This window comes from Oryctolagus cuniculus, chromosome 12 (genome assembly GCF_051225735.1).
Source record: "Oryctolagus cuniculus isolate XC-2025 breed Fujian yellow rabbit chromosome 12, ASM5122573v1, whole genome shotgun sequence".
NCBI classification, from domain to species: domain Eukaryota; kingdom Metazoa; phylum Chordata; class Mammalia; order Lagomorpha; family Leporidae; genus Oryctolagus; species Oryctolagus cuniculus.
Window position 1 is genome coordinate 38,993,945 of NC_142878.1, and position 27,628 is coordinate 39,021,572.

Consider the following 27,628-nt stretch of genomic DNA (forward strand, 5'->3'; position numbering starts at 1 on the left):
TTTTACTTCTAGTATCTCTTTTATTATTTTCATTTAGTTTTTACATTCCACAAGCATTTTGTGTATTTTATTAATATGCAATAATTGTACATATTTATGGAAACAGAGTGTTTACTATCACATGTATTTTCCAGAAAAATGATGCAATATAAAGGTAAAGTCGATGTTACAATTTTTCTTTCAATCCACTGGACTCTTCATGATTCAGAAATTCATCCAAGGTCAGACAACCAGAGTTGCTCCTGAATTTGCCATCCTCCGTGGCTCCAGTTCTGCTTTGTGGTATAATAGAGAAGGGTAACATAAAGGCATTTTTCTCTCCTTGTAAAAGAGAAAGAACAGGGGGAGGGGGAATTATTTAAACACACCTCACTCATACTGCAATCACCGCATTGTTTTCCTGCTGAAACACCCTGTTGGTTTTTAAATCCCTTTAAACCTCCTGGCACCTGTATGGCCCAGATCCAAGAATTATTACCGAACTCCTCACTTTTTATATTTAGCCACATAGGAGTTTCTGTGATGGTAACTGGCTCTTGGTTCCCTTGAAAATTTCAGAGTTTCCAGAAGTTTCCTTCTTCCATAGCAGCTGGTACCGTGCAATACTCAGACCTGATGTTTTGTTTTGTTTTGTATTTAAGCAAGGTGTGTGTCCCTTCCTTTAGTTCTCCTGCTGAGTAAAATAGTGTCATGGCACAACCCTGTGCTATTCCTCTGTGATAATCCTTCTGAGGTAATGACCAAAAGACAGGGCTAGGGACAGATAGCATTGAGCGGTCCATGTCCGTGGCTTGCAGTCAGTGCTACTAACCTCTCTCTGGAGCAAGAACTGAAGCTGAAAGCGTAATGAGAACTGCCCAGCAAAGTCATTACAGCAAAGCATAATGTGAGCTTGCTAGGCACAAAAATAGGCTGAAGGAAAGTGACTCCCACATAAGACCTAATTCCACACTTTGATGACAGAAAGCAAGACAAATCAGACGGAGGTGATTCAAATGGAAAGAAATCTACACACACACACACACACACACACTTTCCGTCCCCTCCCATCCCTCCCTGTCTCCCTCTCTCTCTCTCTCCACACTTCATCCCCTTCCTCTCCTTATCCCTGTTTCTTCCTTTGCTGTGAAAGAAGAATAAGATCCAGGAACAATGGGCTGTAAATTCTTCAACCAATTAGTCCGGTGACTTACTACTGTTCATAATGCACAGAATGTCACAGGCTGTTCTGCAGCCACCCCAAGTTGGTTTGTTAATAACAGGAAGCTAGCACTTCTCAGTACAGTGGATCAGCTACACGTGAAAATAAATGCAAAAAACCTGGAGGGGAATAGCAGCAGGCCGAGAGTAGCCTTGATTTAATTTAACATTTGGGGGTCCACACACAAATGAGCATTTTAGTAGGCTTCATGGTGGAAGTTGCTGTCATTTGTAAAATATTCTGGCCAATTAGCTAATAGTGTGCTTGGATTTCTCCTGTTTTGATACAGTAATACTAAGTACATTGTGAAGCCCAATTATACAAATCATCCCCATATGCCATACCAGTCTTTCTTTATGAACTGTGTTTATAAATCCTGTGTGAGGAAATGTGTACTTCAGCAATTTAGACCATGTGTAAAAACATAGCCAATGGGATTGTCAAGAAAACAAGCTGCAGCCTAGGAAATCCTAATGTGTTCCGCTGGAATAACAGGAGGGTGCCGGGAGGGCAATGCTGTGCTTCAGTGCCTATCGCTTTATAGTGTTTAACCGATTTAGGGTCTTCCACTTCCCTAACTCATACTATATTCTTTTCCTTTAGGATCCAACCTTGGAGTTTTTGAGAAAATTTGGGATTGGTCTTCTGTCTGGGACAATAGCCTCAGTCATTAACATCCCTTTTGATGTTGCCAAAAGTAGGATTCAAGGGCCTCAGCCAGTTCCTGGAGAGATCAAGTACAGAACCTGTTTTAAAACAATGGCGACAGTCTATCGGGAAGAAGGGTAACACATTCTGATTTTAATAAACGTGCCAGGCTCAAGGGTTGTTGTGGAAACCACATTGTACTTCTGTTTTGATGAGAGCCAGTAAGCCCTCCGAAGTTGGGGGTGGGGGTGGGGAGTGTGTCTAAGACGCTCCGTGGAATATTTACGACACATTTTGCAGAGCTCACACAATAGTGAGTGGTTGGCAAAATGTTCATACGCCATCCAGGCTGTGCTGTGGGGTGCGATCATACAATACACGGTGTGTGTACCCTAGGACCAAGATGAACTTCTTACTTGTCAGTTTGCATAATATGCTATTGTATACTCTGCGCCCTTTTAATACAGGCAGGTGAGGAACTGACTGACGATCTAACCAAAATGTGACCCAACTATATTCTCGTGGGAGGACTAGATGAGAATTCTGTAAAAATCATTTTCTTTTAAAAACGCAAAGTATGTGCTTTCCATATCCTGGGGGATTTTTAAGTCTTACTTTCTGTCTCTCCACCCCTCCTCACCAATGTCTTATTCTCAAGCAAGCAAGTAATATTATTTTTGAACTAAACTGCATCATGTTTCCTAATGTGGAAACTGAGTTTGTTGTCTTTTAAATTCAATTACAAAAGTTACTCTGTCCATATACACAGCTGTCTTGAAAGTAAGACCTGACTTGAAAGCAAAACCCTTCTAGCTGATGAAAGTCATGCTTCTGATGGGCCAAGGTCGGCACAGCTTGGGTCATAAAGAATGGATTAACTCTTTCCCTCATCCCACTTGCCACAGAGACTACTAAGCTAGAATGTTGGGCCAACAGCTTAATAAATCTGAGTCTCAACCTCATTTATTTTCAGAATAAACATGTTGCTCTTTCCCTCCTGCTTATAGGATTTTAGCTTTATACAAAGGCCTGCTTCCCAAGATCATGAGACTTGGACCAGGTAATAATGTTTTCCTTATTTATACCCTCCCTTCTTCATTGTTCTGCTGTCTCTTATTTCGGTATTTGTGTCTATCCATAACACAATAAAAGTAGACCACACTGTGAAAGACGGAAGCCTTCAGGATATAAAGTTGTCTGTGAGTATTCAAGATACCAAAGGCATCCGTTAGAAATGTTCTACCTTTGTTTATAAAGTGACTATTTATGACCTTGCTGGAGGCTAATAGAAGCCAGAGCCCAGCCTAAGTCAATAGGACAGGACCCACAGCCAGTTGGAGTTGGAATGAGCACCAAGGTGTATACAGTGGCTTCAGGCAGAAAGGGAGGATTTTCAGAGTGAGGGACTGGCCGAGAAGACCTTCGCCTGTGCTTCGAATTTATTCTTGCTCCTGCTTCAACTGTATGTCAAAACCAGAAAAGGAAGACAGTTTGCTTCCATGAACGGCAAGAGCCGGTCTTCTGCACAGTCACCTTGAAGGAATAGTCATGCCCCAGCCGGGCACTCCCCTTTCCTGGCCTCTGTCAGCTTCACAGTGGAGGCTCCTGGCTCAGGGCCTTGCCTGACACAGTCCACAAAAAACTGGCTGCTCTTCCCGCAGAGAGTCAGCTGCTTCTATGTAAATAGATAAGAAAATAACTGCTCTAGACTCAACCACCCAGGCAAATAGTCTTGGATTTAAGCAACCTGGTGAGTAAGTACAAAAGTATGCTCTAGGCCATGCTTTTGTTTGGCCAGACCACACTCTTCTACTTAGACATCCCAGGAGTCTTCTCCAGAACCTTCTCCCATTCTCTTCTCTCCGAGATTTGCCGTTCTTTCCTTTGACCACCAATGTCCTCTTCCCCTCTGCACTCTACTCATCTACATGTACATTTATCCGAGATCTTAAGACAAGGAGCCAGCATTTCTACCAACCTCAGACAGAGAACAACAGTCTGTAGTTGAAGCTGCTGCATAGTCTACACTTTCCTACATGTAGAAAACACTTCCACAGTTCCCAAGCCATCTATCTCAACCTTTCCAGGCCTTATAGGCTTGGATTTTCGCTTCCTATTTAAGAGGCAGACCTCCTGCGAAGCGTTGGCCATGTGAAACAACTAACCCAGTAATAAAGAAGGCTGGGATTGTTGTACATTTCTATGAGCTGTATAGGTAGTGGTTTTTTTTTCTATACCAAACTGTAAAAACCATCTAGAAGACCTAATATTAGAGAAAAATCACAAGACTGGCCCTAAACTAGCTCTCTCACAGGGGATGGGCCTTAAAAGGCTGTGTCAGGGACAATTTAGCTAAAATGGTAATTGATTGGAACCTTAATCCAAAACTCTTAAATAGTCTGACCCCAAGTTTTGTTAGAGGCTTGCAAATGTTGGGCTGTGTTTTTGTTATATGTTTTTGTATGAGGGGGTCCTGAGTTGCCGTGTTGTGAAACCCAACGAAAAGGCTTGCTGTGAACTTTACTGTCCAGGCTAAACAAAACTGGGAATAGTTGGAAACCTCTTTCAGGGACTTGGCCTTCACTTCACTCCAAATGCGCAAGTTCCATCAGCCTCAAAGGGAAGAAAGGTAGAAAGGTAAGACTTTTGAGTGTAGGGCAAGATTTTTTTTTTCCTTTTTGTTAAAAAAAAAAACAAAAAACAAAACAAACAAAAAAAAAAAAAACAGTAAAAAAGAAAAGAAAGACGAACCTGGAATTTTAATCCTTTGTTCTGGAGAGGGATTCCATCATATTTTTACAGCAGCCTGAGCAGCTCCTTGTGGTTAACCATCAGGTACCTCCCACAAAAGACTTCACGTCTGTGGTTTGAATTCCAACTATCACTAGGCTGAAAACTACCTTGAGTCTGCATCCCCTTGTCTAACATTGTGAGCAGTTAGTAGGAGTAAATGCAGCAATTACATACATATTGCAAGTGACAACCTTCCCTAGTGTGTCTCTTTGTGTTTGCCAGAGTTCCAAGAGGCCTACAGCAGCTGGGAAGAGTCTAATGGAGTATCATCGTGGGTTAAAAATGAAAATTACAGGCAGATAATTATCTTTGGTATATGGTTACACAAACATGTGTAGCCTATAGATTTAAAGAAGAAGGCATACGGCAGAGTGTGCAGAATAACTAAGATCCAAATCAAGTTGTGTTTCTTTCAGTTGGAAGTGAATCTTCTGTTCGCGTAGCCAAATCTTCTCAAAGTTGTGCCCAGGAAATTTGTGCACATTTTTATGTTGTACTACTTTTCAGTTAGACATGGAAGGACGAAGAGAGGTTATCTTAAGGGGCTTGGGACAACACACTGTTGGCTGAATCAGATAGAACACAAAATGACCCTGGTACAAATGCTTCTCTCAGCATCTGGACATTGAGCAGCCTCGGTATCTGTTTCCCTGTGTCAGATTCCTGTTGACACGAGACCAGAAAGCCGCTTTGCAGCCAGTCACACAACTCTCCTCTTCCAAGGCAAATGATAGTTTCTTGCCACCCAACTCTACTACCAAATTTTTCAAGTTCAAATCCATATACATCTGAAGAAGGTGAAAGATATGACCCCCCCCCTTTTATTAAGTTTTACAACATAGATCCAAACATCAGAAGCTGTTTTCCCCCACGTAGTCCAGTTTGGAAGCCATAAGAGAAAACCAGACTCTTCCATCAGGTACCATCTTAGAAACTTCCTTCTTGAATGCAGCTATGATGATGCTAATTGTGGACAGAAAAAGATAAATCCTTTGCCTGCACAGGAAGAATCTGAAGGTTTCTGTTCGCAGGAAAGCCACATGCCCTTACATGACTAAATATGTCTCTATTTATTTACTTTTAAAAAATTACAAGTGCCTGAGAAAGGATCTGTTGGGGAATGATGAAAGCTGCAGAAACTCATGGAGGAAAAATGTATTTGGAGACTCAAGATGGTCTTGATTTTACCCTGAGAAGTCTCCGCAATAGTTTTATATCTACGTGTCGGAACTCGAGACCTGGCGATACCAAACGGGCCCTGCCTGAGAAACTGCCTTGGCACCTCATGGCCGCCGAAACCCAGTGCAAAGACAACACAGTTGCACGGGCTGGATGATAAAAACCAGCTCTTTTCTTTTCTAGGTGGTGCGGTGATGCTGCTGGTTTATGAATACACTCATTCATGGCTGCAGGAGAACTGGTGATTGCCTCGGAAGAATTTCTCCCCCTTGAGACAATGGTATTTGCTATGCAGCACCAGGAACAGGAGAGACTTTTGATCAGCTAAGCTAAGCATGCAATTATGAAGGGGAAATCAGTTTGTTCAAGAATAAATCCAATTTAGATACTTTAAAAATATCTTTAGACAACTTGGAGTAATGATTTGGGCTATATACATAGAACTATGAGAAGAAAAATAATATGACGCAATGAGGTATGCAAATCAAATATAGAAAAATAGCATAGAAATCAAATGTATTTCCTAAAAGCAATCTAAGCTTTGTCACTTAGGCTCCTCTTAACAATGCTTCACAATGAAAAAAATTCATTGTAATGATAATTGTTTTCCTAAGAAATCCAGAAATACTTCAAGTAAATTCTTGAAAATAAATCACCCTGTGGCTAGTTCCTTAAGTATCCAATGAAAGACTGGGTTAAAAAATGTTAAGACCAAAGTTAAACAGTTTCTGTGTGAGATTAAAAATTTCCACAAATAATATTTAAAGGAAAACATCTTTAAAGTACACTCAAATGGCCTTTTAAGAATTTTTAATTTTGAGTACCATGTTAAAATGTAAGTCTGTTGGCTTTATTCAGTAATAATACACATCTCAGCTCTATTTTCCTAAACCTACTTTATTTTTCACCTTGTTGTATTTTAAAATCATGATATATCAGAAGCCCTTTAATTACAAAGATAATACATGAAATTAAACTTTCCTTCACATAGTTTATTTTGAAGACAAATTTAATTGCTGAAATAGTTTTATATTAAATCACAAATTGGAAGCACTCCCTGAGCGTGTTTCATTGTCTGTATTTGCACTGAAATACCTTTGCTAAGAACTCTTACCTATGCCATCCTGAAGAAGAAGATGTAGAGTAAAACCATATATCCAGGTTGTTAGTTTGAAGTGACAGTTCCAGGTATGGAGTAGGCTGTCTCCAGTATTAAAATATGTATGATAAAGGTAAACTCATTTCAAAACAGAAGAACATTCTTAGCATCTCTAAGGATTCTTGTAGTAACATTCACTCTAAAAATATCTCTTTGGCCTTTATGTAACCAAACTTGACTTTATGTCTACATCCTGAAATGCTACTTCAAGTCAACCAAGACGACTATAGGTTCTAAATGACACATCTTCTTAACCACTACTCTGAGATATTTCTACTGTGGGTCTATTTCTCTAAAGCATTTTGAAAAGACAAAGTAAAGGATAACATGATAATTATTACTTTTTATTAATTTAGAGCATTTTAAGTATAAAAATAAAAGGCTTTTTGACATTCTGTATATACATACACAGCCTTCTGTTGTACATCCTTTCCAACGTGTTTTTTAATTTATATTTCAGCCCAGTACTCTAATAAGAGGGTCATTAAAAACAGAAAAATGAAGAGAAATAAGATATGTCTCTGTACAACTGCGTTCTATCCTTGCAGGTAATAGTCTTACATCCTGTGAGAGAGAGGGTACCGCCTGCACAGAGGCCTTGGAAATGAGGCTTTAACCCCTCCATGCAGATGAAATGGAAAAGAGTTTCTGAAGAGTGCATTCATCAGTTTATAACCAACACCAACACTTGTACCCTCTAAGAAACAGAGGAGATGTGTTAACACCAACCAATAATAATAATGTTTAAAACTAACAGTTCCAACCACATATCCCATCCCATTATCCTTCTATTTTTTAAAAGTAGCTTTAAATCATAGCTTGTTTTGAATAGCAATTGTGTTTGGACTTTCTGTTGTCCTTTAAAATTATTCCATGTGAATTGACAATTGTTAAGAGAAGACTTGGGTGGGGATAAAGGGAGAAAAAAACTTTGATACAATTAATATTAGTTTTTTTTTAAAAGCACAAGAACCAGAAAATAGTATAAATAACATAATAACAAGAGATTTCTTAATTTAGATAAAATAACATTTAGTTGAGTTTCCATACAACTGATAGTTTTTAAAGACCCCTAATAGTCACCTAAAAATATTTGATAAAGAATAATTCTATACCTTTTGTCTATTTTTCTGGATGGCAGGAGAGTCCCTGTACGGTATGGTTTTAAAGTCTCCACCAAAATATTAGACTGGATCTTTGTTTCATTGGGTTTATAGTCTATGTTCTTACCAGACTGGGAACTCCAGATGTCAACAAGAGTTTTATAAGATCAAAGGAAGACTGTGGCCCTGAGAGTTCGTCTGCTCCTTCTGCTTATTCCTCTCCTGAAGTTATAATCCTCTGTTTGTAGCACTGAATTTCGGTTGCGTTAGGAATACATGCAGTTCAAAGCTCTTCTAGAAAGTATCTGCTGCTTGAGAAAAGCAGTTCCTTGAACGTAGCTTGTGTGTCAGAAATCTACTCACTGTTTACGTCCAGTGACGTGAACATCTAGCTAATCTTGCCAGCTGAATTCTAAATGAAGCCATGAGACCGATGTGGTGGAACTAGATTGCCATGTAGGCTGTGCACAGCACAGATAGGAAGAAATCAAAATCACCTAACGAATGCATCTTTAACATCTATATCTAGTGAGGTGCTCTTTTAGTTATTGCACAGGATTAACACCCAAAAAACCCACAATATATTAATTTTTCCAATAGATGAATTGTACCAATGTTTTAAAAATGCATTTTTAAGCCTATATTACCAAGCAGAAAGAACTTCCTAAACAGACTGGATAAAAACTGTAGAATTTTGCCTTTTTAACTACAACACGTAATCACACTCACACACACAAATACCCCCACAGCAATTACTAACATTAAAGTGAAAGGTGAGTTGCTCTAGAAAGATTTACCAGTTAAACTGTGTTCTGTAATTCCAGAAATGAATAAAGGGAATTTGTTAAAATTAAATAGCATGTGTATTTCTGTTACCATCACCAGTTTACCTACATGTGAAACATGCTCTGTACAACAATGTAAACTTCACAGCAAGCCATTGTTACATTCACTAGAGCAGGATTTTCCATTTTCTTTACATTACAACATCATTTTGGGCTGAGATTGCTGAACACACAGGTAAGCCAACAATAACAGTACAATTTAGTTTCACAGTGGTTTTCTTAACAAAAAGTTCATTTTAAGTGTCTTTGCAAAGCATTTCACATTAAATGTAAGTTTCTAAGTGACTTTCTTTAGAGCCTTCTTTCTCAGATATTTTCCACCCTCTTGTCTATATGCTTGGCATGTGTGTTGTTTGATTAGGATAAAAAATGGGAGACTGGCTTGTTATATCTGGTTTGTTTTGTTTTGTTTTGAGTCCTCTGCTGTAGAAAGAAAGTGTCCTTCATGAGATATTGAAGCCTTCACTGCACACACAGATCTGGGGGCAAGTCCAGGTGCAGGAGCCCAAGCAGCCCACCACCAAACAGAGACAAAGACGTGGCCAGAAAGTCACCTTAGCAAAATAAAGAAAAAACAGGGGATGGGGTTGAGGGGAGGGAGATATCCCATGGAATGAAGACACAAATGCACCACCCAGAGTCCTTATTTACAAACTAATAGGAAATATAAACATTATTGTATTTGGAACCAAGTCAAAACACCAAGAGGAGCTAGATTCAGGTGCCGCTTGAATTCTACACATATTTTTCAATTACAATAGGTCATCTCTCAAAAATAAGCAAAGGATCACTCTAACATGTCAATCATTGATTGGATTCCTAATGATGAATTAAGGCTTACTTGGTCACCTTGTTTGATTAGAGGATGTAGCATAATTTTTTTATATGTGTTCTCCTTTATTGATTTCGCAAAATCTCAACAATTGCACGTTTCAAAAGTTCAGGTTGATTTAGAATAAATATACATGTGTGGTTTTACCAAAGACTAGTTTTAAAAGTTCCTTAAGCCCTTTGAGGGGTGTAGCTTTCTTCACTACATTAAAACAGTGTGTGGGCAACACAAATGTCTCATTGAATCCTTAACGATGCTTTTGTTTTTAAAATCCTAACGTCGTGTCAGATTTTCTGCAAGAGAGAAGTTATGGCAAGAAATATTTAAGTGTCATCAGCATAAAGGATGTCAGTCCATAAAGCCAGCTCTCTCGGGCGGGCGGGAGGGGTGGGATGTGACACCTGGGAAGAGGGGAGGACGTGCTGCCAGGGGGACCCCGGTGAAGCTGCTGGAGACGGAAGTTCCCATCAGAGTGCAGAAGCGGTGACAGAATGACTCCCTTCTCTGGCTGCCTGCACTCCCTTGAACGCCAGTGACGCGGGAATGTCACAGTTGTGGGGGGACAGTGGGGTGCCGCCGGCATGTTGCCATCCGTGTCCAGCAACATAGCCAGAAGGAGCAGCGCTGTAGGTCATGTAAGGTGACACTTGGGCCGGGGTAGGGTAAGGAGCCATGCTGGATGCTGACACAAAACTGCTCACAGCTGGGAGCCCATTTGGTGCCTGAGAGAAGCAGGAAAAGAGAAGTGAAAAGTAATCACATTACAATAGTCAACAATCCACAGGTTCTTAGAAAGAAGCTGAGTAAACTACCAATATGTTAACTCTACCTTCCGACTTCTTTCTAGATTCCACCTTAATTATATCCTAAAGGCTTGCTACTTAAAAAATAATAATAATGCCAAAAGGCAGCATATTATATTTTCCACAAAAGTTCTGAGGAAGTTGCAACCAGAAAAGTTGCCTTTGCTATCTGGAAGAGTAGAGGACCAGGAAAGAATTAATGGCGATTAAATACCCGCCGACTCTGTTCAACTATCCGCATTGCCCCTGTCAACCTTCCCAGCACTTGGGTTTTGTTTGGCTCTTTTATTGAGGAATTTGTGACGGGCCTGGTTGGTGCAGCTTTCATTTCCAGTAAAGACGGGTACAGAGTGTGAGCTGTCACGTTAGAAACGCAAAATGAGCATGACCTTTGTTAACTAAAACAGGGACCATATTTGAAGACATCATGTTGAAGATGCCGGCTGGACAAAGGACGTGTGAAATGAGGCACTTGGTCTCATAAGGATTGTTTTTTAATGAAGATTGGACTTTTTTTTTTCCCTAGAGCTATATTATCAGAAAGGAAACTGTCTATCCAAATAAAGGAGAACTTCATGTGCGTTATTTTGAAATCAGAAGTTTTGCTTACACAGTTCTGGACACTGTTATGTAGAGTTCTAAAAGCCACATGGACTACTCTCTTAAAATGAATTTAGACGTAAAAACTTTGTTTGCAAACAAAATGAAGCTTTTGTGGCAAGCAAGTCTGCATAGAAACCATTGCTCTCTTGGCGTCCAGTAAATTATTGTTGATATCGTTACTATTAACAACACCAAAACACCCTAGTTTCTAATCCGGATTCTGGCATGAACATTCGGCATCCTCTTCAATTACCTTAATTTTTTTCCTCCGAATTTCTACCCAATTTAGAAATAAGTAAACCCTGTTCCTGAGACTGACATGAACAAACTAACATATCAACATACTTCCTAGTGAAAATATAATGTAAATCCTAATAAGGAAAACTGATTTAGTCTTTCAAGTTAAATAACTCAGACATATGTTAGATGATTTTCCAATTCCATTGCAACACAGAAATTGTTTTTTAATGTAATTCATTGGCTCTTGCTTTCATTCCCACAACTAGGAGAATGCAATGGTGGGGTCTCAAATACTGTGTTCTCAACATAGAGTGGATGTATATACATGGAATAGAACATGTAACATGAGTGTCACTTAACATTGCTCATGGATTTCTGACAAAATAAGAAAAAATATTAGAGGGGTGAAACCTGACTCTTGGTTTGTAAGAACACACCTTGTATTCTTCTGTTTGCCACTGTCTATTGTTTGAAAATGAGGAAAGAGAAAGGAAAATAAAGTTTCTTGAGTATCTCCTTTGTCCCAGGCACCAAGAAACATCCAGCATATTTTACCGAATAATGAGGAGTAATGAATTGTACCTTATAAACTGTTGAGTTTATTGTGTAATTACAAGATAATGTGTCATGAAATAATACAATGTTGAAATAAAATTAAAATTTATTTCAAGAGTCCCGAAGAATGATGCTGTATTTTTTTTTTAGCAAAAAGCTTAATCACACATCACATGAATATAATGAACTCTTACTCTCTTTTTATACAGGCGGGTATAGATGGGGGATTTATCCATTTACCTCAGGCCAACTGGCAAGTCAATGGCCATGTATTAAAAGGATTGAAAAGATCCTTTGCTTTTCTAGAACCTGATTCTCATTGTTAAAGCCTCATCTGTTTCTTCTAAAAAGAAATCCTTTTTCCTCCTTTTTGAGAATGGCTAATTTTGTCTCGAAGGAGACATACTTTAAGGATCTCAGAAAATGAGTATCAAGATATAAAGCTATCAAATTGTGGGAAAAATCTAATCTTGCTTAAAGATTATGGTTTTGATCATTATTTAGACTTTTCCCAATAACCTTTAGGAAAATTAAATTGGAAAGCCATCTTTCCACTGTAGTTATGGAAATACATTCACATTTGTATCTGCCCTTTTCCATCCTTGTGTTACCAATGTGCAGCAGGAATAATAAAATAAGACTATTAAGATTAAAATTGTTTTTAATATATTGAAAATCTGTGCTCCACATTTTCGAAGTACATAAAGTTAAAAAACAATCATCTAATTGCCAGAAAATGTTAGTGAGTTCTATTTTTCATCACAGCTAAATTTTGTCCTACCCATCCTTTTTTCTTTGTGATATCTATCTTTCAGATTCTTGTTTTGTCATCTTCCTTTTTTTCCCCATATACCTCTGCCCTTTGAACTAGTGTCCCATCAAGTGTGTCCTTTATTTAGGGTTCTTCAGCGGTTCCAGTGCAATAAATACAATCTCCTTACATGGACATACTTCTTTTTGCCCAGGAGCATTCCCCATGGAATATGGCCCTCAGATGGTCATCTAACACAGTGCTCCTGAGATGGGGGGGGGGGGGGGCAGACCATTGGATTTAAACCTGTGTTACCTTCAGGTGCCTTACTTATTCCATGACTACATTCATTTATCAAGTGTAAAAAAATACTAGTAGTTTTTTCCATATTTGTCCAATTCCTCATGCTTAAGGCATAAACTTTATGTTATAATTCTTAGTAGTATTAAGTATTTCAATGTCCTCTAAAATCCACAGTATTTATTTAGTGTCATTTTAGTGATGCAATACCCCCCACATGGAGAAAGAGCGTAGGAAGAGAAGCATGGAGAGGGTTGACTTCATCTGGTAGAATAAGGCAGTGGAAGGCTGAGGTGTTTGTTTAAAAAAAAAAAAAAAAAGATAGAAATCTTTAACCTTAAACAGTATAAAAATAGCTCTTAGCTTTACCCTCAAGTTAAATTGTGACCTAGATTGAGGAATGAAGTTTTGTCTTAATTTACTCTTTAAAGTTCAAATTTAGAAATTTAGAAGAAAGGAGTAAGCAAGAAAGAACAAACGTGCTTTAAAATGTACCTTCCTTCTGCCACCTTCACTGTTCATTCAGTCTAGTGATTCCATAAACACATCAATTTTCTCACTATTAATTTTGAAACATGACATTAGTAAAAGATATAAATCTCTAGTGGGTAAAGTAATTGTTATTTATGAAGCAATCACCGAAAGAGTAAAATTTTCCACCGCAAAGGAAAACAACTACAGGTAGCACTGATGCTTATTTATTCTTTCCAGTAAAAGAGTGCATGAGTTAAACTTCCCAAATCTGTTGAATGTTTTCCGTTGAAGGGCATGTAATTAATCTGAAAAGCTAGTTAGGCTGAGAAGAGACTACCAAATGTACACCATAAATATAGTGGGAGCAAACATGCTAAATGACTCTATTTAATTGGATTGTAAATATGATTTATAAATCAACCAACATATGGAATCCCCAGGGAAGAGTAAACAAATTTTCCAAATGAAACCCCAGCAATGGGCATGTAATGGAAATCTCATTTTTGAAAATGACTTTGCCTAAAGATTCCATAAATAAGACTTCAATCCCTCAACCCCTTTTTCATGTGGATCTTCCATGAAGGACATGAGAATTCTTTCCTCTGAAAGAACTGTGCAAAAGTTTACTCTCTAGCAAACTATCTTCTGCCTAATTTTGAGAAAGAGATTTACAGACCCAATTGCATATCCTGCAAAAAGGAAGTTATTCTCATTGCTGAATATTTTTTAGGAAAAGACAGACTTCATCACTCTGACGTAAAAGGAAAAGAGCCTAAAAATTATTTGTGATGCAATGTAGTTCTCGTTAGGCTTATCCCAACAAGAATGACAGTATGAGTTTTTAGTTCACTTGTTCTAAATTGCTAAAAATGCAGATCTGCCAATTTTTTAAAAAAAAATAGTGAATATGATTAAAAACTGCATTGGTAAAGGGCTAGACTGTACACTGTCTGAGGACAGGGACTTGCCTTAATCATCTTGTATCCCCATGAAAATCATTTGTATACTTCAGTTAGTACAGGTTTGTGAAAGCAAAAGATGTGATACTGTTGCTTTAAAAATAAAACAAAGCTAGGCACTCGTTATTATAGAACAAGCATTATACTTTAAGTAAGCAAAGTGAATACAACTGTTGGGGAAAAGTAAATATAAATTCTAACCAAGCCGTTTCATTATTTGATTTATGGTAGTTCCATTTATACCTCCCCCTCCAAGAAAATGCAAATGCATTAGGATTCAAACACTTGTGGTCTCTCTCTCTCTCTCTCTCTCTCTCTCTCTCACACACACACACACACACACACTGGTGTGACGACTGCCTGGCAATTAGAAGTTATAGACTATTTTTCAAATTCTGAGAATTGTCTACTCAACATTTTTGTTTTGAAGAAAATGTGAAAAGCAGGTCCAGATCCTCTACCCACAATCTGTCATCTATCTACTCATCAACTTTATCTGCTCCTCCCCTTAAATAAAATGTGTTTACCTTGGCTTTGTGCTAAAGTAGATTTAGCCACAAAGAGAAATGTGCTTCCCCTAGAATTTTAACCTTGATATCATAAGCAAAAAAATTCAAATCTGAAAATGATATTTTCTCTCTTTCAGTTATATCATTTTTCTCACTGCTATTCTTCCATTTTTAATTCATTATTCAATGACCTGGTACAGCAGGTCTGATAAAATGAAATAGCAGTAGTTATAAATATGGCTTCAACAGTCACCCAAAAGGATCTTATTTATGCTTAGTTATCAGATGGGAGGTATTATCAGAATATCTCCAGGTAATGGGAAGCTGCTACAGTATTTAACTTCTTTTCTAAATTTTGTTTCTAAAATATTATTAAAATTGATGCAGTCTTCAATTTTTTTACTTTTTTCAGTTTTATTTTACTTTTAATTGACACATAATAATTGTACATACTAATGGGGTACAATGTGATGTTTCAATACATGCATAAATTGTGTGATGATCAAATCATGATATTTAGCAGATCCAGTACCTCAAACATTAATCATTGCTTTGTGGTGAGAACATTCAGAATACTCTCTTCTAGTTAGTTATTTTGGACCTAAAATTTTTTTGCTACGTTTTCCTGCTATTTTATATGACACATTTTATTGATATGTAATCCATCTTCTTAAAAGATACTACTACTTAAAAGTTAACCAGGCCAAAGGATGTTTTTCATAATAGATAACATGAACTTCAAAGACTCTCTATTGATATTAACCTAAAATGTTTAAAATTATAAATTATTTAGCAAAAATTGATTTTATTTCATATAAAGAAAAATTCAGTGCACCTTTATTTCTATCTTCATGACAACACTATGTTCACAAAGATGACTAGCTTTGTTAAAGTTGTATACTAGGAAATTACGTTCAGAATTTTGAAATATTTATTTCTAATACAAATGAATGCTTCATAAGAATTTCAGATATTTATAGACTATTCTCCATTTCTGCCATCTCAATTTGCAGCTAGCATCATGTAAAATTGCTGTTAGAGTTAACATGTACAACTCCAAAATGAAGATACAGAAAGATTATAATGAGCATCCAGATTAGAGTACCAGATTTACAATATGTTTTCTGAGAAACTAGGGCCTGTTAGTAGAAAATGTTTCTAGAACTACACAATTATTTATAAACTGTCTAAAAAAATAGGCTCTAATTAAGTATCACATTGAAGGACAGATATGTTCCAATTTTCATTTCTTTCTATAATATCCTTTTGCCATTCTCTTGTATTCAACAGCAGCATTATGCTTCCCACAAGAAGAAAACCAGCTGTTAGGAGCCAGAGAACATTGTTGCCATTCAGAATTAGATGGTATTAAGAACTTGTAGTCCAATATTAGATGTAGATTTTAAAAAACTAAAATAAATATTCTGTTCTCAGAGATGGACAATAAGGACTTCTGAATGGTATTATAAAATATTAAATACAGTGTGATATTAATGTATTAAGACATTTGAATATTCTAAACATTTTTCAAAAACAAAAGATTGCATGCATGTGGCTGTATGTGCACACAGTTATAATGACTAGGAATGGCACATCGTTCTTTACGTTGAAGTTGCAAAGAAAACTCTAGATTATGGTAATGAACAGAATCTATAATCAGTTGCCAATTCAACCCTTTGGTAATTTTACAGGTGTCTTCTGGGGAAATATGCACCAAGCCCTGTGACTCTGAAGTCTCAATTTCCTCCTTTGCATGCTAAAATGAAACTGCTATCACAAATATTGCACTACTTAATAACTACTATAAATTCCCTGAAAGTATTATGGGAAAACATTTTTACCCCCCCCCTTTTTTTTGGTGAAAGACTTTCAAGTTTTGCTCACTATACAGAGGGTGGAGATGTTACCTAGATTTACATTTGGATTGGAATATGCTGATAACACTGTGAAAAAAAAAAAAACTTTGAAAAATAAAGCTGCCCTTTGAATATGGGTAAGAGGAATGCACACATATACTAATATATGCAACACACTTGATCTCTGCATGTTTTTGAACAAGTATTAAGATATAATTAATTTTATATTTAATGACATCAATGTCTAAGTTTTCAAAATTTCTCAAAAAATGGTATCTCCTATCAGCCTACTTCACATATCTTCAGCATAAACACCATTTAAATAATCCTAATAGTGTAGCCACTAACTTACATTATGCTTAGAAACTTTTCAGGTTTTGAAATTTTTCAACATTTCAATTTTCTAACTACGTCACCATGCAGAAGATTAGCATATTGCAAGTAAGAAATTTCCAAATGTAAGTATAATGTAAATTTCTTTTTATTTTGGAAAAATGCCTCATTCTCTTAAATACTTAGAGCAACATTCATTGGCCACTTATTTCTTTTAATTACTTGCTTTTACAAATCTGATACATTAGTGATTTACACTTTAGAGTGTAAAATGTTATCAATTTTAACATTCAGAATATAGAGTATATCGTTTGAAAGAATTTAAAATTAGTAAAACAAATTAAGTAACTTGTCAGTTTAGTTTTGAAGTGTATTATAAATTCATCATTGCTAACCAAGTTTAAACGCCAGTTCTATAATTCAAGGGAGTAAAAAAGTGACAATAACTACAAAGGCTTTTTTGCATTATGAGTCTGCTTTACACATAAGTTGAGTTCATCAACTACATGTGGGAATTAGAGACTATTTTTCAACTCTATACTTCACAATGTTATTCCAAGAAATGATGACCTAATCAAAAGCACTGGGCACCTATTAAATGCTTGCTACTATGCTACGTTTGGACTCTAGGCTGTCTGAACAAAGTATATTCCGATAAACAGTGCTTGCTTTTAAAAGTTAATCTCTAAACACCATTTATAACTCCAAAAAGGGGGGTGAAAAATGAGCTTAAAAGATCACACGGATTTGCCACGCACGTTTCGAAGCGTCTTCGGCTTCGAAGAGGGCTTATGGCGTGCCATATGGTTGCACTGCTTCCTGAGTCCCCAGGACCTCGTTGGAGCCTGGCACTATGATTTCCTACTTTTAAACAGGAAGCCACGAAGGCTCTAAATAACGAACTTGCAGAAGAAGCGGAGGTGCCTCACCGTGGTCCTCTCCACTGCCTGTACTCTGCGAGTTAACGAGCTTGGATGGGCCCTTTCATGAAGGAAAAATGGCAGACTTTCTCACACCTCCTCATCAGCGTTCTTGACAGTGGAAACAGAGCGAGGGAAGGGGCTGCCCTGGCTGCTGTTGCCTGCGGTCTTGGCCACGGGGAAGCGACTATGTACACAGTCTGAAGCTTCAAACAAACGAGGGTGGGCAGGGAAGCGCCAAGAACTGGGACGCAGAATATCGACTAGGAGTTCCATCCCAAGATGAGTGAGAGGAGCAAGTTCTATCTAATTTTGAAAAGCCGACTTGGACAGATAGGAAAACAGTAGGAGTTTTAAGACTTCGAAATAATAAAACCAAACCGAAACAGTGTTTTGAGGCTGTGGGACTGGCCTCTGGGATGAAGCAATTTGCAAACCAGCCCAGGGCTGCTCCGGGAAACCTCCCGCTGCCCGAAGGTCCGGTTTTTGAGAGTTTTGAACTCTTGACTCCAGCGTGGTGATGAATTTAGAATCAAACCTCCCGGCGGTTGTCAGGGAAAGCCCAGATCGCGAGCGTTTGACATTTTCTTTTGGAGAATCGGGGGAGGGACGGAGTGGAAGAAAAATTAAACGGTCCACAGCCAGTCCGTATAATTTGAGGTTTTCTCACCAACCTCCCTTGGGAGATGACGAGGTGACCTTTTTCATCGGGAAATGGTAACTTTACGGCGGTTACCTAGTTGTCCCACGTCCTAATACCACGCAGGACGAGCCACGCTTGCTCGTTTCTGATCCGCAGGGCCGCGGGCTCGGGCGTGGAGGCTGCGGGAGCCGGTGCAGCTCGCGACCCGAGGCCACGGACGCGGCCCTTCGCACGCTCCTGCTGCGGTTAACCCTGGCCGGCGCGAGCAGCCGAAGGGGCTTCAGTTGCGGCCTCCGTGCGCTCTCGAAGCCACACGGGCCTGCAGGCGCTGACCCAGGCCCACTCCTGGCGAGGGTCGAGGCCTCAGCTCCGCCCTCGGAGGCCCGAACCGCTGTCCCGCCCCCCAGCAACTGAGCGTCGGGCTCCTGTCAGCAGCCGGGTCGCCGGCCCGGGCTCCCCTCGCTCGAGGCTCAGAAAGGGGCCCGTGTCCTCCACCGCCCAAACCCAGCCGCCACGCGGCCCACCTGCCCCGGCCCTCGCCGCCTCACCTGCCCGTACTTGGCTTCCTGCTCCAAGGCTCCCTTGTCCAGCCCGTTCACCGCGTGCGGGGCGGCGGCAGGGAAGTTGTTGCGGCCCAGGCTGCTCCACTCCTCCACCTTGGGGCTGTGGTAGGGGGAGCTGTCGCTCACTCCTGGAAGGAGGAGAAGGTGTCAGGTTGGTAGCCCAACCCGCGCGCCCCCTCCTGAGACGAGACCCGCACCCGCGACCTCGGCTAGGCCCCCTGCCCTCGGCATCGCCGGGGGCCGACACCAGCCCCCGGGGCCTGGTGAAGTTCGCCTCGCCTGAGACCAGGCCTTCCAGTCGTGCTTGCAAGAAGACAGTTTTCCCTTTTCTGCTAACCTTCGATTTCCCTCCTCCCCTCTTCACTACCCCGAGGAAAGCGAGTGAAAGAAACCCGAGCGTTTTCCCAAATCTGGGACAGAAGCTGGATGCGCTGTTCCCAGCTCGCCCTTCCTAATCCAGGCTGGACTGGAGACTGACAAAGATGCAGTACCGGGATCTCTAGGACTAAAAAGGAAGAGAGGAGAGACCCTGACCTAAGTTGCCTGTATCCGTGCTCAGAGCGCTCACTGTGCTGTGGATGTCTGGAACTGACGCCAAGAAACAAAACAAAGATCTGCAAAGTCCTTTGCAAACAAATAACTAAACGATGCCCACAATACACATGCAAAATATATGTGCACAGATTTCCACCTTGTGTGTACATAGGACTACCCTGATGCTCCCTCTCCACACACTAAATCCGTGTGGTTTTGTGCCTCTGACTCAAAAAAAAAATACGTTATTGCCACTGTGAATGCCACAAGTATCAGTAGGAATGGGGTTTATAGAGGGTTTTTAAAAAGAATTGAATACAAGGTTAACAAAACGAAAGTAGAATTAAATGTTAAGGAAGGGAAGAAAGCCATAGGTTATCCTCTCTGTTCTTGATAGAAAAGCAAAGAAAATTATGTGTTATAAGGTGATTACTACTGTACACAGAGTTGTCCATATTAAATCATTGGCATCTTTAAGTGACTAAAGTGTAATTTCAAAGAGGAGGTATTTGAAGCAATATATTTTCGTCTTTGAGTCCTACGGATGAAGGAGTGAAGTGTGACCAAGGCACTTAAAACTTGGTTTTAAACACTTCCATGTGACCTAGTGCTTTGAGGGGGTGATCATTTTATAGAAATGATCATTTTATGTTCACAAACCACCTTGTTTAAAGCTGGCACCCAGAATCAACACAAGTATCTGCCATGAAGATTTGCTCTCTCCAGTAAGCCAATCCTTTGCCAACTGACATTTGGTCTGACTGCAGAATCTCTTAAGAAGAAAAATTTTCTTTGCAACTCTGTCAGTCTGTTTTCACCATGCCTCCCCCCTCAAAGATTAGACTGTGTTCCCATTTTTGCACCAGGATGGGGTGTTTAGGTCCAGAACTGCCTGTCTCTCCTTGCCTTCCCAGACAAAAGGCACTCGGTGGGCACAAGCCTGAAGTTATCTTAAGAAATTGAGATCTCCCTGCAAGCCCCCATTTCTGCTGATCTCACACTTTCCCATGAACAGGGGCTTCCTCCAAATGTCAGTGGGGTCAGTTTATCCTATAAATCAAGGGCGAACTCTCTCCAAGTAAAGCTGCAAGTAGCTCAGAGTAAGACAGAACTGGGCTCTTGGAAATTCACAATCAGAAACCAAGAAGATGAGAAATCAGGCCCCTGCTTTAATTACTTAAAAAGATAATTGTGCCAATGTGTTGGCAATCGAGAAAGGCAGGAAATAATTAAAGGAACTATTTCCCCCTTTATTTAATTTTTCCTCTGCGCTTTTTAAACTTCACGGCTGAAACATTAAGAAGGTATCTCTGAAGTATTTACATTCTGCGTGGAGAGCATTTTTACTCTTTTCTCCCTACTCAGAAAGAGGTTAACGCCTTTTTTTTTTTTTTTTTTAACAACGCAGTAAAAGAAAACAAACTCCGATCTCCCGCAGAAAGCAAACTGAGCAGGAGAGTCGGGGACTCCTGGTTATGCAGAAAAGGCGAGGGGCGGCACCAGTGAAACCGTGCAAGTGCTAAATAAGCAGGCGTTCACTCGCGGTCCCTGGGCTCCGATAGAACTGGAAAGAACGTAGAAAGGACGGCATGGAGTCGCCATGCACTTTCTCTCCATCAGTGCAATGGCGGGTGGCACGTTCTTTCCCAAGATTTACACACACACACACACACACACACACACACACGTTAAGGGAGAGAGAGCGCGAGCCGGATTGATCTTCATGCAAGTTACTAGTAGTAACTTCGGGACCTCCGTTTCCGAGGAAAATGAAGTGAAGCATAAGAACGAAACCAATTAGGTGACATTTGAACTTCCTGCCTGAGCAAATTTGGTCTGATTGCCAGTATCCGAGAAGAATACTACAATTTCCACCGCGCACCGGCCTCCTCGCACCGCCTCTGATCCCGGAGCAAGCTGCCCGCAGCGGCGTTTGCAGCCGGTAGCCCCACGCCGGCTCGGGCCTCCCGGGCTGAGCCCCAAGTCCGGCCCCGGCCGCGCTCTTCGGGTGAGCAAACCCGGCTGAGGCTGCGGCGCGGCGCGAGAGGCGGGGGAGGGTGGAAAATGCGAACCATGTGTTGGGGCTGGGGGATGTTATGGGTCTGGTAGTTTGAGATGAGGCAGGAGGCTGTGTGTGGCAAGGAAGCAGGGGCAGGAGTTTCGAGTTAATGAGATCAGGGTCCCCCCTGGGAAGCCGCCTTTCGTTTCCAAAGGAAAAGGCCTCGGGTGGTGGGATGGACCCGGGCCGGGAGGCCGCAGACGCCGGGGTCCCAGCGCAAGGGCGCGGGCAGGTTCCGAACACTTTCACCCGCCCGGCCTCCGTGCCCTTACCTTGGTCGGTGATGGAGCGGATGCCCAGGATGTCTGTGACAGAGTGTGAAGAGGGCCAGGTGCGCGGCATGGCCACCGAACCGGGGATGGCGGGCACCCCGGGTGGCGTGGGCACCTTGGCGGCCGCAGCCGCCGTAATGGGGCTGGGGTACGAGTAGATGTGGTTGTAGGGCAGCGCGGGCTGCGGCGCCGGCTGGTGCTGCTTGTAGGAGTCGTAGTGGCCCTGCTGGGCCAAGTTGCCGATCTTGTTGCGCAGGATGCGGCTGATGGAGCTCACCGAAGGCACGTTGTACTTGTCACACACGCCGTCCGCCAGCAGGCGGTCCCGGATCTCCCAGGCGAAGATACCCGGGTCCCTCTGCTTGTAGGTCCGGATGTGCTTCACCACGGTGGGGGTGGTGACCCGGGGCTTGCTGCCCCCGATGGCTCCTGGCAAGATCGAGCCCGTCTCGTTGTAGCGCGCCAGGATCTTGCTGACGCAGCCGTGCGAGACTCGTAGCTGGCGGCTGATGTCACACGGTCGGATGCCCAGCTGGGCCAGTTCCACGATGCGAAGCCGGATGGCGTTGGGCAGCGGCCTCCCGTTTACGAACACTCCTCCCAGCTGGTTCACCTCCCCGAAGGCCGGCTCTGCAAAACCAACACACAGCGCGCGGGGACGCGCACCCGCCGCTTGGGACAGCCGCCTGCCGCTTGGCCCCCCTGCGGCACCGGCTTGGGGCAGGGCGCACGCACGCGCCCCCCGACGGACGTCCAAGGCTGTCCGCAGACCAGATTCCCCCCCCGCCCCCCCCCCCCGGCAAAGACTTGCCGCGGTCCAGGAGGACCCCTTCCCTCGTTCCTGCCGCGCGAGTGGCCGCAACTGACCAGCAAAGCAGCGAGAAAGTCTCCGAACCAGGCGGGGGAATCGGTCTCGACTCCTGAACGCGCACCCGCTGGCCGGCTCCGCACGGAAGCTCTCGGGCCGCTCCCCGCCCCCGCCCCCTCCCCCGCGCCCCGCCCGAAGACCCGCGCAGCTGGACCAAACGTAGGGCAAAGCTAGAGAGAGTTTGGGGTTGTTGTTTTGGCTGTTTTGTTTGCGAGCGTCCGTGCGTGCGCGCGTGGGAAACACGGCTTGCATTGCCACCGGGGCTGCGGGGCTCTCTGATGCCACGCTGCGCTGTTTAAAATCAGGACCCCCGCATCAACAGCAGCCCAGCAGCCGGCGCGCACACCGGACCGCCGTGCGCCGCTGGCCCTTGGCGCAGTCCTACACCCAGCAGTAACCGAGCAAAGTCAATCAGCGGAACGCCCGTCCGCCGCCGCTCTGACAGCGGCCCCCGCAGCCACTCACCCATTGCTCCGAGCCGTACACCAGCCCGGCCCTGTCCCGCACTTCCAGAAAGAAACTTGACGCACGGCCTCGGTAGCCCGGCCTGTCGCTGCCCCGGGCCGCCGGTGCCTCCGCTTCTCCCCGGGAGGAGGCGGCGAGAGTGCAAAAGGAAGGAGTAAAAGGAAGTCTGTGCCCCGATGAAAGAGGCTTGAGTTCTGCATTTCAATCTAAGCAGCAACGTGGGCTGGGCTGAGCAGGGCCGGGCGGCTCCGTCTATCACTCACTAGGGACACGCCCCCAAAGAGGCGGGCCCGAGAGAAAACTGCGTGTTGATTGGCGCCCGACGGTGAGCGACGGCACAGCCCGGGAAACTCCTTCCGCTGTCTCTCTCGGTCCGTCTCCGCACCTGGGTGACGAACACAAGGAAAATGGGGGTTTGACATCCTCCCGGGCCGCAAAGACAGACAACAAAATTGGGCCGGTAAAAATGCTGAATAAGCACATGAAAGTGTGTGGCCCCAATGCGAGTGACTCCAAACGGGACGGGGCCCAAAGACCCGGTTCCTCTTTGAGGGAACGACCGACCCCTCAGAAGCGGAGTTAGGGCTCCAGGTGGCAGGGGCGCCGCCGTTGACTGGGCTGGGGGCGTCTCAGAATGGCCGGTCCCGCAGGCCTCCAAGGGCTGTCAGGAGCGGGGCTCTCTGGTCACCCGCTGGTTCCACCTCCCTTCAGGGCGCGTTAGGCTGCGAGCGCGCAGGTGTGAGAAGGTAGGCCGGTCGCGGAGACCCGGAGCTTGCGGGCAGGCCGAGCGCGGCCGCCCCTTGCCAGGCTTGTCCAAGCCCAGGCCACACGGGCTCAAGGCAGGGATCGCACGGTGTGCAGAGAAGTTGGCCGCACGGCGTGAAGCGAGCGCACCGCACCACCTCCACGGATTGCCGTGCGCTAGGCGCTCAGGGCCCAGACCCGCGCTCCGCCTGGGCCTCGGCTGCCCGGTACCTACGCAGGCCGGGGTGCCCCTACAGCTGGAAGCCACCGCGAAGGGGCTTTGTTGAAACAGCCAAAAGACTTGGTCCCAAGGGGGGGCCACCAAGACTGCACATGTGTGTGATCCCCGCGTCTTCCAATCCGCTACAACAGGCCCTGCTCTTCTGCCCACTTCTGAGAATTTTCACTTTCCTTCGCTCTCGGTCTGAAGTGGTCACGCTTTTCGGTGGCCAAAGTTATTCTTTTGGCGGGGGTGGGGGATGAGGGTTGTGGAGGATGTGACTCAAAATAATAAACAACATGAACATTGTTAATGAACTTGGGAGCAATCTGTGCTGCTTGGGGTGGAAGACACCGACACTGCCGCTTGGCAGTCACTCCGCTCCTCCCACGCACGGGATCCGGCTGATCTTTCCACGGTCCGAGGGATGCATGGGGTTCGCATGTACACAAGCGGACTGGGCCTAGATCCCGGGCCAGCAAGTGACAGGAACCTAGGATAAATGCTTCTTGAACTCAGCAACGACCCCTAGATAACTCGCTCTACAGTCAAGTTTACTGGGGGATGAGAATTTGAAAGATAAAAATGAATTCAAGCATCTTTAATTCTTTACAACCGGGATCTTGGGAAAAGTCCCACCACTGGAAATACCTTTGCTGGTTGATTGGCTTCAAATGTTTAATATCCTTTCCGAAGTCTGGATAGCGATTTCACCCTAGTCTGACCCCGTATCTGTTGTGTGGCACCGCTGAGCGCTTTAGATGGAGGGCCTTCGGAAATCGAAGATTTTAAAGGGGGCATCTCCTTCTTGGAATTGGGGTGTAAGCTGAGGGCGCTTACGATGTTGCCTTCGGCTTGCGCGAAGGACTGAGCTCCCAACACTAGAATGCCCAGGAGCCTCCCACCCCACCCCCAAATGCACAATGAGTGGTGGCCTTTGGGTGGGCTCCTCGTCCCACCCCCGTGCGCCCAGTGAGTGTTTCTCATTCTTTTGGGCTGCGATGCGGGTACCAGACCGTTCTGAGCCTAGGGGATTGAAGCGCTTTAAGCAGTTTGGCAGCACCAGCCCGTAGTGATCCAGAGATGCACGTGTTTAGAGCTCTGGGTGGTGTGGACGCAACACCCGACTCCCTCTCGTTCGCCGCAGCCAACTCCTTCGGCTGCCACCAGACGACTCCCACCCTCTCGCACAGGTTCACCGCCATCTTTCCTATCCACCTGCTGGACCTGACTGTGGCCACCTGCGGCCTTAACTGCTGCACGCCCCCTGCATGTGCGGAAGCAGCCTCTCGCTGGGCAGAAGGCCCTGCACCAACCACACCCGCTGTTGCGGATGCTGGGCGCTCTTGGCTTAATATATTCTCAAGAGCCTGCAAAGAATCTGACTTATGAGCTCGCTCCCTAGGAGCAAAAGGAGCCCAAACTACAGAGCAATGACAATATCTCAGTGGAAGGTGCTGGTGCTGAGTGAAGCCTTCTCGAAGCACACTCTGATCCCGAGTAAAAAAAAAAAAAAAAGCAATCTGGGCAAGAAGGATGGAGGAGAGAAGGCGAGCTAGAGAAGAGCACTGGGCACTAAGGTCCAGTAAACCCAGACAGATGGTGGGCCTAAGGATGTAGGACTAAGAGAGAGAGAGAGAGCAAGGGTCAGCTGGGGTCAGTACCCCCTGTTTACTGCTCATTCTATACCCAGGAGATCACAGGGATCGGAAGAATTTTGACTAAACGAAGAAATTTAAGACCAAAAACCAAAACACAACCAGTAAGGCCTGCAGCTGCTTCTGGTGGTGGTGGGGGGGGGGGCGTCCAAAATTCCTCTCCTTGGGTGCTGCTGAGGACTCCTCTGAGGGGTGACCCCTTCTCTGGGTAAATATTTACTCAGTGGGAAACTGGAAGCTGGCCGGGCAGAGGGTGTGAAGGAGGTGACCAAGCCAGCTTAGGGGTAGTTATCGCACACACTTGGCACTGGCTGGACCTCCATGGGATGCCAGGCCCCGGGACTCCAGGAGTGGCTGGGCCGGGGGCATGCTTCTGGGGGAGTTTTAACCCACAGCTCTCTTCCTCGGCTGGAGTCTGCCCTGCCCCGCGGACCCAGGCTAGATGCTGTCAAGCCTCCATAAATCTGTCAGTGCTCCAGGGGCGCGAGCCGTCACCTGCAGTGCGACCCTCCCGGACCAGTGGGATCTGAGGAGAAATGCAGGAAAGGGACAAGAAACCATCATCCTCCGAGGCCGCCTTCGAACGGCCGGCAGACAGCAATCCAGGTCTGCAGAAGTCGGACCCGGGCACTGGGGGCTGTGCGGGAGGCTGGGAGCGGGCCCTCGACCCCCAACCCGGACCGACGTCCGGCTCTGCGGCTCCTCTGAGTGCTTGTTGCTGGGGTCTGCAGGTCAGTGATGACTGTACAGGGGAGGGAAAGGCTAGAGGGGGGCGTGTGTATGCGTGGGAGAGGGGTCCTCCTATTCCCAGTTGTCCTTAAGACCAGCGGAACTGGAGGAGGAGATGCCTCCAGCTCGCTCCCCGTTGGGAACAGATTGCACCGGAGCGAGGCCCAGGAGACGGTGGCCCGCTTCTGGACCGTAGGGGAGTTGCGGGAATTACGGGCAAGCCAGAGTGCTAGCTCCCGGACAGGGGTTTTCAGAGTGAGCGACTTCTTCCAGCCCCGGGAAAGAAAAATACTTGCTAAAGGCCTGACCTGAGTCTTCTTCAGAGGGTGAGTGGGGGATTGCCAGCGGCGCAGAGAGAAAAAAGGCTCTGCTGCTGCAGACCTCTGCCCACTGCTAGGACTCGGCCTGCCACGGTCGGAGACCGCTCCCCCGCCCGCTGTTCCTCCCAGCGACTGTCGCCGCAAGTGGCAACCGGAAGCGCGCCCCGAGCCCAAGGCACGGGAGCGTCCACCCAGGGCTGCTGGACCTGCCAGATCTGCGGGTGACGCCGCAAGAGACGGCGGCACCTAAGGGGCACGATCGCGGGGCCGGGGAGGTTGGAAGGATAGCCCGCAGGGGATCCTGAGCCCCAACCAGGCCGAGAGGACGCCGGAGAGGACCCACACACTGACCTGCTCTGGAACTGGCAGCGCAGCGCACGCGCCCGCCCGAGGAGAAGCCGGAAGATGCTCGGAGCTGCGCCCCCGCTGCCTCCCTGCCTTCTCACAGAAGAGCCTTGCGGTCCCCCAGCCTGAGCCCGGCCCGGCGAGG

General features: G+C 44.4%; 2 protein-coding genes across 10 annotated transcripts in view; one reads left to right on the top strand and one right to left on the bottom strand.

Moving 5' to 3' along the window:
* Positions 1-6,875, top strand: part of SLC25A21 (solute carrier family 25 member 21) — a 559,911-nt gene extending 553,036 nt beyond the window's left edge. For all 7 annotated transcript variants that reach the window (XR_016217388.1, XM_089309349.1, XM_089309350.1 and 4 more), the window contains 3 exons: positions 1,805-1,986; positions 2,857-2,909; positions 6,005-6,875. Coding sequence is in view for 6 of the 7 variants with exons in the window: in XM_089309349.1 (XP_089165475.1) it covers positions 1,805-1,986; positions 2,857-2,909; positions 6,005-6,066 (297 nt within the window). In the remaining variant the exon portion in view is untranslated. The remainder of the gene's footprint in view (positions 1-1,804; positions 1,987-2,856; positions 2,910-6,004) is intronic.
* PAX9 (paired box 9) lies at positions 1-27,628 on the bottom strand. 3 transcript variants are annotated; one of them, XM_089309348.1, is made up of 5 exons: positions 27,490-27,628; positions 23,468-23,852; positions 22,135-22,764; positions 19,255-19,397; positions 1-272 (listed from the first exon to the last, which is right to left on the bottom strand). In XM_089309348.1, the coding sequence occupies exons 2-5, from the start codon at positions 23,469-23,471 to the stop codon at positions 213-215; spliced, it is 837 nt and encodes a 278-aa protein (XP_089165474.1). In that variant the 5' UTR covers positions 23,472-23,852; positions 27,490-27,628; the 3' UTR covers positions 1-212. The 3 variants fall into 3 exon arrangements, with proteins under 3 accessions (XP_089165474.1, XP_051678733.3, XP_051678732.1); XM_051822773.3 differs by having other exon boundaries at positions 1-321; XM_051822772.3 differs by lacking the exon at positions 1-272 and adding an exon at positions 10,050-10,482.

What these genes read in the sequence shown, in the direction of transcription:
- PAX9 (XM_051822772.3), bottom strand. An exon ending in CCGCTCCATCACCGACCAAG is followed by an intron (nt 19,398 to 22,134) that starts GTAAGGGCACGG and finishes TCCTCCTTCCAG; the next exon opens with GAGTGAGCGACAGCTCCCCC. An exon ending in AGGAAGCCAAGTACGGGCAG is followed by an intron (nt 10,483 to 19,254) that starts GTGAGGCGGCGA and finishes TGCTTCTCTCAG; the next exon opens with GCACCAAATGGGCTCCCAGC.